The sequence below is a fragment of the Myiozetetes cayanensis genome, unplaced genomic scaffold (assembly GCF_022539395.1).
Source record: "Myiozetetes cayanensis isolate MyiCay16 unplaced genomic scaffold, myiCay2020 scf4, whole genome shotgun sequence".
NCBI lineage: Eukaryota > Metazoa > Chordata > Aves > Passeriformes > Tyrannidae > Myiozetetes > Myiozetetes cayanensis.
This window is the reverse complement of record NW_026087631.1, coordinates 59481563-59494097: the sequence shown is the minus strand read 5'-3', so window position 1 is coordinate 59494097 and position 12535 is coordinate 59481563. Positions and strand designations below refer to the sequence as shown.

General features: G+C 43.4%; 1 protein-coding gene across 1 annotated transcript; it reads right to left on the bottom strand.

Annotated features, from left to right (window-relative positions):
• Positions 1-4295: 4295 nt before the first annotated feature.
• Positions 4296-6441, bottom strand: RPL37 (ribosomal protein L37). The gene is made up of 4 exons (XM_050328736.1): positions 6373-6441; positions 5670-5805; positions 5304-5388; positions 4296-4407 (listed from the first exon to the last, which is right to left on the bottom strand). The coding sequence occupies exons 1-4, from the start codon at positions 6373-6375 to the stop codon at positions 4338-4340; spliced, it is 294 nt and encodes a 97-aa protein (XP_050184693.1). The 5' UTR covers positions 6376-6441; the 3' UTR covers positions 4296-4337.
• Between the last annotated feature and the right edge of the window lie 6094 nt (positions 6442-12535).

The following is a 12535-nucleotide window of genomic DNA, read 5'->3' as shown; positions in this document are numbered from 1 at the left end:
CCTCACTTCCTCTGCCCTGGCCCAAATCTGGACCCTAATACGGGAATATAATGAAAAGTAGGACCTTCTTCACTCCTACTACCTTGATCAGGTAACCTGTCGTCTGGTTTGCCTTGCCGGCCCCTCACGCCATTCATTCACGTTGCATGCAGGACAGTAACCCACCTTCCATTTCATGCACTCTATTTTCTATGTACCAAAGACCATACTTGTTTTACTGTTGACTATAATAGGAGTATATTTTTTAATCACATTCCAACCCCTGTTCAAAGAAACAGATAAACCTGCAGAAAATGTGACTATTGAATGATTATTTTCAAATGGAGAGATCATCAATTGAAGAGGAAGGTTACAGGAAACTCCCACGCCTTCACCTCCTTTCCCCAGTTCTCCAGACTAAGTGAACAATATTAAATGGGGGGCAATTAATGTGGGTGGTTTCTACTTGCTGGCATTAGGGCTTCCTTGGCATAATCAGTGTGATTTCACACTCACCTCTTGCCCTTTTCTCCTTGGCCTCTGACTCCACATTACCACTGAATATATAGCACGGTTCTTCCACAAGTGAAAGGTGCTATTTCCACCTTGCCTTTCCTCCCCACAAAAGCATATGTTTTGCCCAGATTCAGGCTTTTATCTCTTCTGCTGTTTCTAGCTTTGAGGTTGAGGACAATGCAAATACCAGAATCACAGAATGACTTGGGTTGGAAGGGACCTGTCAAGGTCTTCTAGTCCAACTCTCCTGCAATCAGCCAGACATCGTCAACTAGGCAGGATTGCTCAGAGCCCCATCCAGCCTGGTCTGGAACATTCGTATCTTCTCTGGGCAACCCGTTCCAGTGTCTCAGAACCCTCTTAGTAAAAGAAATTCTTTCTTATATGTAGCCTGGATCTAACTCTTCTAGTTTAAAACCATTACCACTTGTCCTATTGCTGCAGGCCCTACTTAAACAGGTCTGTCCATATCTTTCTGATAAGCCTCTTCCAAGTATTTAAAGGCTGCCATAATGTCTCCCTGAAACCTTCTCTTCTCCAGGCTGAACAACTCCAACTTTCTCAGCCTGTACTCATAGGAGTGTTGTTCCAGCTCTCTGATATTTTTTGTGACCCTTATCAGGACATGGTCCAGCAGAACCACATCTTGCCTATGCTGGGGTCCCCAGGGCTGGATGCAGCAGGCCAGGTGGGGTCTCTCCGTAGAGGGTAGAGTAGTAGGGCAGCATCACATCCCTTGCCCAGCTGCCCATGCTGCTTTCTATGCAGTCCCAGATGTGGTTGGCTTTCTGGGCTGCAAGCACACATGGCCAGCTCATGTCTAGCTTTTCATGCACCATTACCCTTCTTCATAAAGCTGCTCTCCATCCCTTTATCCCTCAGCTGGGGGTTGCCTTGACCCACATGCGGGACCTTGCACTTGGCCTTGTTTGAGGCACTTTTAAGTTCACATGATCCCACTATTAAGTTCACATGAGTCCACAAGCTTGTCCAGGTTCCTATAGATGGCAATCTGTCCTTTGGAACATGTCACCTGAACCACTCAGGTTGGTGTCACCTGCAAATTCTCACACTACACATTGAATCCCAATATCTTTGTAATTGATATTATTCACCGTGTGGGTGGCTATGCTTTCTTTGACCTTCCCTTGATGGATCACATGCCTATACAAGCCTTTCCTCTTCTTTGCATCCCTTGTCAAGATCAGTTTTAGCCACACCTTGGCCTTCCTGACCCCAATTCAATACAACTGAGCAACATCCCCAATACTCTTTCCAGTACACCTGTCCCTGCTTCCCTGCCTGTGAATTTCCTTCTTTTCCTTTAGTGTGACAAGCAGATCTTGACTGAGCCACGCTTTTCTCTTTCCTTTCTGGGTTTCTTATATGTGAAGATCGAGAACTCTTCCGCTCTGTGGAATGCACCCTTAAAAGATCTGCCAGCTCTGTTCCACTCCCACTCTGAGGGCAGTGAGTCCTATGGTTGACTAACACCTTCATCGTGAGACTTGCCAAACTCTGAGAGACGTTCCTCTGGGAGGGAGATGCTCATGCAGCCTGCTGTTATAGGCTGCATCCTGAGACAGTTGGCTGGCCTCAGAAGAGGGGGAAGGAGGGCAACACATTACCACATAAGAATATTTTACCAAAGGTGATCGATCTTTCACTACTGTAGTCACTTGAACATCTGCCTTTGAGAAACCTTCATCCAATACACTTCTATGTGTTTCTCACTTCTCAAAAGTGAGACTTGCACACTGAACAATATGTGGTCATTTCTGACATATTTTGGACTACACCATCTAAGCATGCTGTATGTATCAGTCTGAAGGATGCAAAAATCAATCATTACAGACTGTGTATTGCAATAATTCTATATACATAAAGGGGCTGATCTAAACTGCCAGTGAACATTATGCAGAGGTTCAATTCTAACTGATAACCCTTCAGTTAAAATCCTAGTAACAAGATCTCAACAAAATATTACATACTGAGCAACCACCACGGTAGCCTAGCTTTCAACATGTAGAAAAACACTGCAAAGAACTGGAATGCTTCAGAATCTGTTTCCAGTATAGTCTAACGATAGCTGACATGTGACACGTGAGTTTCATAATCTTTTTCTGGACAGGACTAACAGAGCCCCAAAAAACTTATTTTCTGTCCCTCTCCAAGAATTCTAAAATAACTGAAAATGCAGTGGCTGTCAAATCTCTTTTCCATAAAATTCATTCTTGCTATAAGTGAAATTCATCCTGAAATAAAGGTTTTGTTACTGCAAGTCTTTGCAAGTTTCAATCACTGTTACCATGGTGTTACATATTATACAAATGTTCATTTTCCAGGAGTAGAATTCATGAGAAGCTAACAGATAGCAGCAAACATAGCTAGTGCTGTGTTTTATCATGTTTGCAGGTCAAACAGGCTGCTTAGAACAAAATCCCATGCTACACAAAGATCACGCAAGACTTTGCCAAGGCTTTCACTCCCACCCATAGTCAGAGTACCTGCCATAGCACTGTCCAACTGTACCATCGCTCAACTAGCCCGCCCTTAGAATCCTGATGGCTGCTTTTTAACATTTCAGAGGCACTCCTTAGCCCTGGGAATACACAAAACACGTAGTGTGCACAGTGTATTTTAACAACATCACCACCAGTTACATTCCAACCTCTTCCAGACAGAACACTTCTAACCAGAGTGAGTGCAGGGGGAAGACTTCTCTGTTTAGACACAGCCCAAGTCAGTACACTCCAATATCAAAAAGCACTGACTCGACTCAATTTAAAAATACAAGAGCGAGCAGTCAGAGACACCCCAATTTCAAGCCTGGCTGAAAATCTGATTTGCACAAGGTGATACATTAACTGCTGCTCATTCAGTAACGACAAAGCAGTATGCTGCTTCTGAGAGTTCATGACAAAACAGTAAGATTTGCAGTAAAACAGCTTAGCATCTAAAAGCATCTCAGGTTTTTGAGTTTCTAGTATTGTCTCTGTAAGCTTTAAAAACCCTCAAACCCTTGCAGTGACTACTGTAATTCCCAAAACTTTCATAGTAGCACCTTACAATCACCTTCTTAGCAGCAGTTTGAAAGCCAGTAACACACCACATAGGGTACAAATGTATCAGGCATCAATGTAATTTTTAAGTAACTCCAAGTGACTTTTCTACCATAAGAATGATAATTTATTTTTTTATTATTTACACCCAGCATGGTTAATTCAGGTCATTCTGTGTCTTCTTTCCACACCAAGCTCTCCAAGTCATTTGGGCAACTCCTGTGCCATCTACAGATCTCCAACCTCTCTGTATCTGGCAGTATTTGTGCTCCAGAGCTAGGTGGTTTTTTTTTTCCAAGAATCAATGACCCACACAACACAGTACCTTTGTGGGCCTTTCAGTGCCACAAAGCAGCAAAAAACGGGCAGGACTGAAAACCCCTCTTTCACTAATGCCTCCAAGAGCATCACACAGAGCCATTATTATACCTACTATCTTCAGGACAAAATTCTGACTCTCCCTGCTTGGGCACAATGAGATTCAGAGGCACACAAGGCAAGTCCATAGTGCCAATATCCCATTTCTCTGACAGGGAAGCTCTTTAAAGTAGTAAGTACAAGACTCTTTTTCAGTTCAGTGCAAAGGTAACCATCCTTTTTAAGACAGAGGTCGTATCAAATGAAAAATCAATTAAAGGGTTGTTTGAAATTGATCATTTAAGAATTTGTGTTTGTGGGTGTTTTTGTAGTATCAGCAATTCTGCATTTCAGTGAAGTATGTAAAAAAAGGTGACAAGATTTTCTGGATAAGACCATTTATTTTAACAAATAGATGAGTCTTTATGATGAACTGGAGGCTGCAACAGCTGCTCTCTTGGGCTTCGGTGTGGTTCCCTCGCGGAATCCATTCCTGCAAGTAGAAATATAGTTATAACTTTCTGTAAAGTTGATTCCTGCTCCAGGTTATTTTCTGACAGTGATGTTTCAGAGTAAACTCATTACATTTTTTCAGCTTATCTCAGTACAGAATTCATACGCACATTTGTTAAAACAAACATCTTATTAACAACTGCCTTGAATGGTTTTCAACTACACCCATGACTGAAACTTAAAACCTCCTACGTTTTGCTGTTAAATCAAATCTACATTTTTATGACAACAGTCCTGAATTACTTGGTATTTATCATACAGCTTTCTTGTTCATTAGACCAGAAGTCAGAGTTCAATTTTAGAACATGATGGTCATACAAAAGAAATCCTTAAGAACAGTACAAAACTCCCACCACTACCTCCTAAGTACAACTCAAAATTTTTATATCACGGTTTAGAAACCCGTAACTCAGAATCTGATGTAACACCTACTCACTGCTAACTGAACTCTAAATAAAGAGAGGCTCCAGAAGTTATTCCTATCCTGAACTTTTTTTTTTGGGCAAACAGGGACTGGAATGCACTTCTAGATTTGTCTCTGTAAAACCCCACTTCAGTGTAACCATCAATTTAACCAACTCACAAATAGAGGCAATACTACACAAAGCGTGTATTTTTAGACATGTGCATTTTATTACAATCACCTCTGTGTTCTATGTTCACTTAACAGAAACATCAGAACTTTATACACCACCATGTCTTACCAAAGAGTGAGGGATATGAAGTATCATTTCATGATATATTTAAGAAGATCATACCACATTAAGTGATACTAAAAAAATAAATTAAAATGTTAACTTTGAATGACAAATTTTATAATTAAGTGATGTCTATGCAGGATTTCACACCATTTTTGTGTCTAATAAAATATAATACCTGAATCGACGGTAGACCTTTTTCAGGTGCCTCATGCGACCCGTACCAGTGGTGTTTCGTCTTTTAGCCTTTGCACTCCAGTTATCTAAAACATGTTAAGTTACTGTTATTCATCTGCACCAAATAATTACGCTGCACATTAAATTATGACACATTCATCCAAACCAACAAAAAAAAATTATAATTTAAGTCAGTTCCTACACAGCAACACTACACATTACCTAAAACATAATCAAGCCACCATTAATTTGGAAAAATTTCCAAACACTACGAAGTGTCACAATATTCCTCCTTGGCTGGAAAAAAAACTCAGGCTACTGAAAGAGTCAAAGAAACAATTGTTTTTTAAACTTGAAGACTACTTACACTTTCTCTTACGCTTGGCAGGGTAACCACATTTCCCACAGGTTGATTTTTGCAGATGGTACGCCTTGGACCCGCATCGACGACACAAGGTGTGCGTCTTATTTCGCCGCTTACCAAATGACGATGTTCCCTTCGTCTGAAAATCAGTTCAAGACATGACACGTTGGAAACACCACTAACACTTCCAGGTCACGCAAACTAAAAGAACAAGACTTAAAAAAACACGCGCAAACCAACCGAGTTATAGTAACAGGTCGGAGGCACGCTTAGCTTCCAACCACAGCTCACTTTCGCCTACATGTTGCCTCCATTTTCAGCCATCCTGTTCCTCACGCCTCTCGCCGCCATCCCTTGGCGCCCCCAACCCCGTGCTGAAGTGAAGCGGAGCCCCGGCGCGGTCACCTCGGCTGCCCCGCAACACCAGCAAAGAGCAAACCGCCCTCCCCTGACCGCCCTCCCCGCGCTGCCGCACGGCTTCGCCGGCCACGGGGCCGACGCGTACAGAGAATGGGCTCCCGGAGCGCCCAGGGCCCCGCACGGCAGCACGGCCCCCCCGCACCGCAGCACAGCCGCCCCGCCCGGCACAGCAACCCCGCCCCGGCCCCGGCGCCCGGGTGAGCCTGCGGCGCCGCCGGCGTGGCCCGGCCGGGCGCGGATGGCGGTGGATGGCTGTGGATGCCCCGCACCCGCGGCCCGCGCTCACCATCTTGCCCGGGCGGCAGCGCAGAAGAGGCCGCGCCCCGCCCCGCTTCCGCCACGGCGGCCCCTTCCGGGGGCGGTGCCGCCACTGTAACCCCTGAGGCGCTGGACCTCGTCACCCAGCGCCGCGGCTTGGGGCAGCTTGAGCATCTCCGGGGGCGCGGCTTGGGGCAGCTTGAGCATCTCCAGGGCGTGCGCTGACTCCCTGGGCGACCTGTTCCAATGGCTGAGCACACGGACAGTGAAAACTTTTTTTATAATGTTTAATCTGAGTCTCTCGTGCCTCAGCTTGAGGCCATTTCCTCTTGTCCCCTCGCTGCAGGCACGGCAGAAGAGATAGTCCCTCCCGCCCCCCCCTCACTACAGCCTGTCTTCGGCTAGTTATATAGAACGAGGAGGTCTAATGAGTGAGTTTTAATGAGTGAAATTCAGGGACAGGGCACTCTTGGCTGTAATAAATACTTCCAAAGTGAGTTGCCTTGAAAAATAGGCCCTCCTGTACTCTCTACTTGTCCCTGTCCTCCCCCAGGCCCTCTTCACGGCTCTGTTTGTCCTGTCCTTTCCATATACTCCTACGGCAAGACACAGTCTGCTTACAGGCAAAAGCATCGCAATGGACATCAGGAGCACAAAAAAGGGAAGGGGTCACAGCACCCAGCTTGCCGGAGTCCATGAGGCATTTGGACAATGCTCTCAGGCACGCCGTGTGATCCTTGGGGATGATCCTTTGTAGGGACAGGAGTTGGACTTTGATGATCACTGTGAGTCCTTTCCGACTTAGAATACTCTGTGATTCTGTGAAAATCAGCTTTTGTTTAGGTGCACCATTTTAATTCTCACATGTCTAGCTACTATGCATCTTCAGTAGGCTCACATACTATTTTTATCTTAGAAGAGTACATTTGAGGGAAATAACATGTACAGAGAGAAACTGAAGACATTTGTGTGCATCTTATTACAAGATCATTACCTTGTCATCCCAAACAAAACCAGAAATTGATGGTAAAGTGAGTTTATTTATCTTTGATTGTAGGATTATGTAACTTGTCTTACAGTACTTGTTGAAAGTATGTCTTTATCTGTCAGGCTCGATTTCACTCCTGAGTTACTAAAACTCAGTTTTTCCAAAGTATGGCTGTCTGGGCCTGCCAAAAGCCAACAAATTGTGAGGAACACTCAGACAGTGAATGAGTTGAACCCCTGTAATGTGGAGCTCTTTGTCCAGAAAAAGGGGTCATCCCCTGGCACAGTGCCCAAAGCAGTAAAGCTGTGTCCAGACGCTGCATTTTCAATCCAGGACAAACCACACTCGTTATCATTGTCTCAAGGTTAATTTATCCTCACTTGTTTCTGAATGTGGCCTCTTGCTGAATTCCTCTGGTGCTAATTTATGTGCTCAGCTTTTGACCTGTGCTAAGGCTGAGGAATAGGGAAAAAAGCCATTTTGACTTCAGCAGCATTGCTTCCGGACACAGAAAGATGTGGCCCAGGCTGTTCATTTTGGTTGGCAGTACAACTGAGTCCTGCAATAGTTAAAGAAGAGAGAATGGTTCCAAATGATAAATCCTCCCATATTGCGTTAGGTGTCTAAAGCAGAGTGAAAAAATCAATCTTGGGAGGAACCCTTCTTCCATGAATTCCAAGAGAGGTCTAGACAACCCTGGATGGCTGAAGTTAGGTAAAATAATTTTGCCATGACTAGACGCAAAGAGGGTATTTTTATAGTAAAAAAGAGAAATCTCAGTGTCCTATGAATGAAATGCTATTCAGAAAAAAAAAATCCCACTTAAACAGTATGAATATATCCTACAGGCTGAACTGGAGTCATATTTCTCCAGCAGCTTTGCTGTATGACTTTTAACTTGTACCTTCTTTCCTCTTTCTTTCTCACTAGATCTCAGAAATCTGGAAGATGCCATGAACATTGGACAGATGCCATGGCAACAGCCTCCAAAGGAAGTCTGTTGGTTTAGCTGCCTGCAAGGATATGCTGCTAGAGGAATTATTCTTGTCCTTTGTGGGATAAAAATAATCTGCATTTACGTGGTCTTCAAACCTGTTTGGAAAGAAAGATTTTTGGTACCATCACGCAGTTGTCTTCAGTATTTAGGAAGAGTGAACACTTTTGGGATAGAGAATGGGCAGAGCTGTGACCGACCCAGTGCCTCTCAGAAGCTCTTAGCCCCTGTGAAGGTCTCAAGGTGAGAATAGAATTCATTGCCCATAGTGAACTCTTGCCTACTCAGAATGTACATCATTATGTACTGGCAGCTGCTGAAGTCTAAATTCAGCACAGACTAATTTACACTGCTTCTTTGTTGCATAGGAAGTACTCCAACATTTAGAAGGCGACATTGTCTGGATGTCAGAACTGTCTTTTTGATGTAGGAAACAGCAGTCTGTCACTGCAGCCGGTACCCCATCACAGCTTCTGCACAGTGAGTTTGGTCCAGCGAGGTTTGTTGGTCAGAGAAACCCTTTGTTGTGCCAGCAAACAACGATCCTACTAATCATCTGTATTAGGATTTATTGAATACTGTGCACCATGTTCTGCAGCCTGTCTGATCTGGGTGGGGTTAAAAAACTGAAGTGAAAAATAGGTATGCCCTTAAAGATAAGATGTAGAGATAAGTCTAGCTCAGGGGCAGGGAAAATAAAGCCAGGGCTGGCTAGACATTAGAGAGGAAGGTGTGTATGAGCACCAAATAACCTCAGTGGCATTTGTTTTGCTCAGGTTTAAAGTCATGCTACTACATCACTGGAGTGCAGTATGGTGGCTGATTTGGAGGGGGCACCTTCAGGTCTTGGGTGTTAAGCCATTCTCGGGAGGTGCAATGCTCTCCCAACCTGCCCCCCTAGCACGTGGCTCTGAGCCCGTAAGAAGCTCACACAAACCATAGCAGAGGGACGGATGAAAGAGGGGTTTATTGTGGGGATGGGGGCTTATAAGGCTTTCAGGGGGATTAAAAAAGAACCAATTACAGAGTCAGGGTACTACAGAAAAAACCAATCAGGTAAAGAGTTAATAGCCAATAGGAAAAGGGTTAACAAAGGGCAATGAGAAGACCTCAGGGTATCTTCTGGGGGCATTCCTGCATAAGAGTTCTTTGCAGGGGGTGTCTGGAAGGAGAAGCAGTGACTTTGCAAAAATACAGAAAAGCCTTTTTGAGATATGTTTAAACAACATTAAAACCTTCTGTTTCTATAACATTTGAACTGTTTTCTTCTTTTCCTTCACCAGTCCATCTCTGACAGGACCTTTTCCATCCTACATAGGGTAAATCCATTGCCACAGTGCAGTACATCCAGACAGGCGCTTGTGTGACCGTAGTGAGATTTGCTTCAAAGAAGCAGAGAAGTAGTACTGGTTTTATGGGACTTCTACACTGCTGAAAGGATTAGTGTGTGGCAAATGCACAACCTATATCAAAGCAAGTTCCATCTAATGTCGTCATATGCCATCAGTCATTTTTGCACACCGTTTGCACAAGTGGGAATGACTTAAAGGGATGGGAATAGAGAAAATGCAAGCTTCACACATGTAAGCTTGAAGCTAGTCAGCACTTAATACCAGTTATCTTCAGTGGTGCAGGCAAGCTGAAGTTTTTATCTCTTAATGTGATCTCTTAGATCAGTATCCTCTTGGATATTGGACACTTTGACATGGGTGACATCTCAGGAATGCAGCAGTAGAACTGAGGAATTCAAGGGCAACATTTTCATCAGGGTCGGTTTGGATGACTTTGTTTCTGGGTGTCATCTTGATTTGCAGAGGTAGATATATCGGTTGGAATTAGTGGGGAAGAGACTACACTGATTATTTGTTGCCAAGCAGGCACAAGAGACATAACATTATTTGTTTAATGTTCAGATAATAATAATAATATAATGGCCAGTCTTCGCGAGCGAAGATCCGGGGAAGGTCTTTCCACCTTCCAGCCTGCGCATTGGATTTTTTAGGTGAGACACAGTGTGCGCGGAACTGAGCCCACCCTTTAATCCTAAGGTTCATCTGCCGGGGCCAAGCGAGCTTGGACGGTGGCAGTGAGGTCCTTAGGACGTAGGTGGGTTGCCTTTAAGGGCTAACGAGCCCCACCTGCCTGGGAGTGGCCCTGACCGGGAATCGAACCCGGGTCTCGGCGGTGATAGCGCCGCGCCTTTACCACTAGACCACCAGGGGCTCCTTAATGTTCAGATACTACAGTTTGAAAACTTTCATATGTGAATTTGGAACAGAAACATTGGTCACCACAAGATGACAGTATAGTTCAAGTAAAACTTTTCTTCTAAACAACCCAGTAAAAAACTCTCTAAACAGTAACAGTAAATTAGCTTAATAAATTGAAAACAATATTATCTCATCAGTTCTTATATTTCTATGACAATAACAGAAAATATGAGCAAAGAACAATGCTTATGAAAAAGGCTGCTGTATTCTGCTAATAGGCTAATAAGCATAATAGAAAATTCTTTCTATTTGTTTAGGATGAAAATGGATAGAAAAAAATAAACACCTGTCACTAACTTCTGAGATTGCTTGGTAAAATACAGTAGAAGGAATTAAAAAATATATAAACCCAATATTTTTTTATTATTACTTTAGAGCAACCTTCCATTACCTAAAGGGGGCTTACAAGTAGAATGGAGAAGGACTTTTCCCAAGAGCTTTTAGTTACAGGACAGGGGGGAGTGGCCTTAAGATGAAGGAGGGTGGGTTTAGATTAGATATTAGGAAGAAATTCTTTACTGTGAGGCTGATGAGGCACTGGAACAGGTTGCCCAGAGAAGTTGTGGATGTCCCATCTCTGAAAGTGTTCAAGACCAGGCTGGGTGAGGCTGAGTAACCTGGTCTAGTGGAAGGTGTCCCTGCCACAGCAGGGATATTGGAAGGAGATGATCTTTAAGGTCCCTTCCAAGCTAAACCATTCTCTTATTCTATTGGCACTCCTTAGCATCAGACAGATTAGAACAGTAGCCTTCAGGCCACTTGGGAGGGTGGCACTAATACTTGTAGATCATGACTGAAGCATGACTACCATCACAAACATAGCAGGAGTTAGAGCTCCCCACTCATTTCCTCTGCTGCCCTTAATCTTTACCTTAGGATAGTTACATGGAGATCCTGGGTACTCCCCAACAGAAACACCACTAAAATCTGTTTGTTGTTCCATCTCGCTAGGGACACACTAACTACAAATCTGGAACACACCCGATGTGCACCACAGTGCAACTGCATAATTCAGAATTTTAAATTTTCCTTAGTTTTTGGTTAGTTGGCTCATTTTGGGTTTGGTTTGATTTTGTTTTGATTTTATTTTTTAATGTGGCTTAGATACATTAAAATTTTAATGTGCTTAGGTACCTTACAGGTCTGTAGTACATTGCACCAAAGCACAGTTCTTAGAGGGGGTTTCACTGGCTGGCCTTGAGCTTGCAGAGAAGGTTGAATGGGCCTTTGGGCTAAGAACCAGACGGTGCATAGGAGAAAGCCACAGGTTCCTTTATAAGGTGACAACAGTTGTATAACCACAAAATATTCTTGTCTTGTCAGTATTATTTTGATAAAAATGTATATTAATCTCTTTTTGCTGGATACTGTTGTCTTAAATACTTTGTTGCATTATTCATGAGCAAATGTACACACAGACAGCTAGAACTGGAGAGGTACAAAAACCATTTAAGCCACCACCATGGGGTGTTTTAGTCTGCACCACATTCCAGGTGGAAAGGCCCAGCTTCTAGCCACATTCCTCTTACATTGCAGTAGAAAATATTTTAATGAGTTGTGAGGAAAATTTTTGTACGAATACACACTGCAAAGCACTGGACTTCATTTTCCTTCAGATGGTTTGGAAGTTTTTGAGAAAAGACTGAGTGAATGTTTGTCTGAAATGGCTTAAGTGAGGTAGATATTGTAGTGGGAAGGCAAATACTGTGGATGACCTTCTGAGGATCCTTTCATCCATAGTCTTGTCATGCTGTGGTTTTATAAGACACCTTTACGTACAGAGACATAACTGTATCTCTTATCTCTATGACTGTTATTTTCTCAGAAAAATGCATTTGACCAATTTTGTACTTGGAAAGAAAAGGTCAGATATTCACAAATTGTGCCTTCAAATTTTGTCTGCTTTTCCTATTATAATAGCTGGCCAAATAAATATTAT

Excerpts from the sequence above, each read along its gene's own strand:
- RPL37 (XM_050328736.1), bottom strand. Across the intron at positions 5,389-5,669 it reads TGCCAAGCGTAAGAGAAAGT|ATAACTGGAGTGCAAAGGCT; the intron begins GTAAGTAGTCTT and ends AACATGTTTTAG. Across the intron at positions 4,408-5,303 it reads AAGGTCTACCGTCGATTCAG|GAATGGATTCCGCGAGGGAA; the intron begins GTATTATATTTT and ends TTCTACTTGCAG.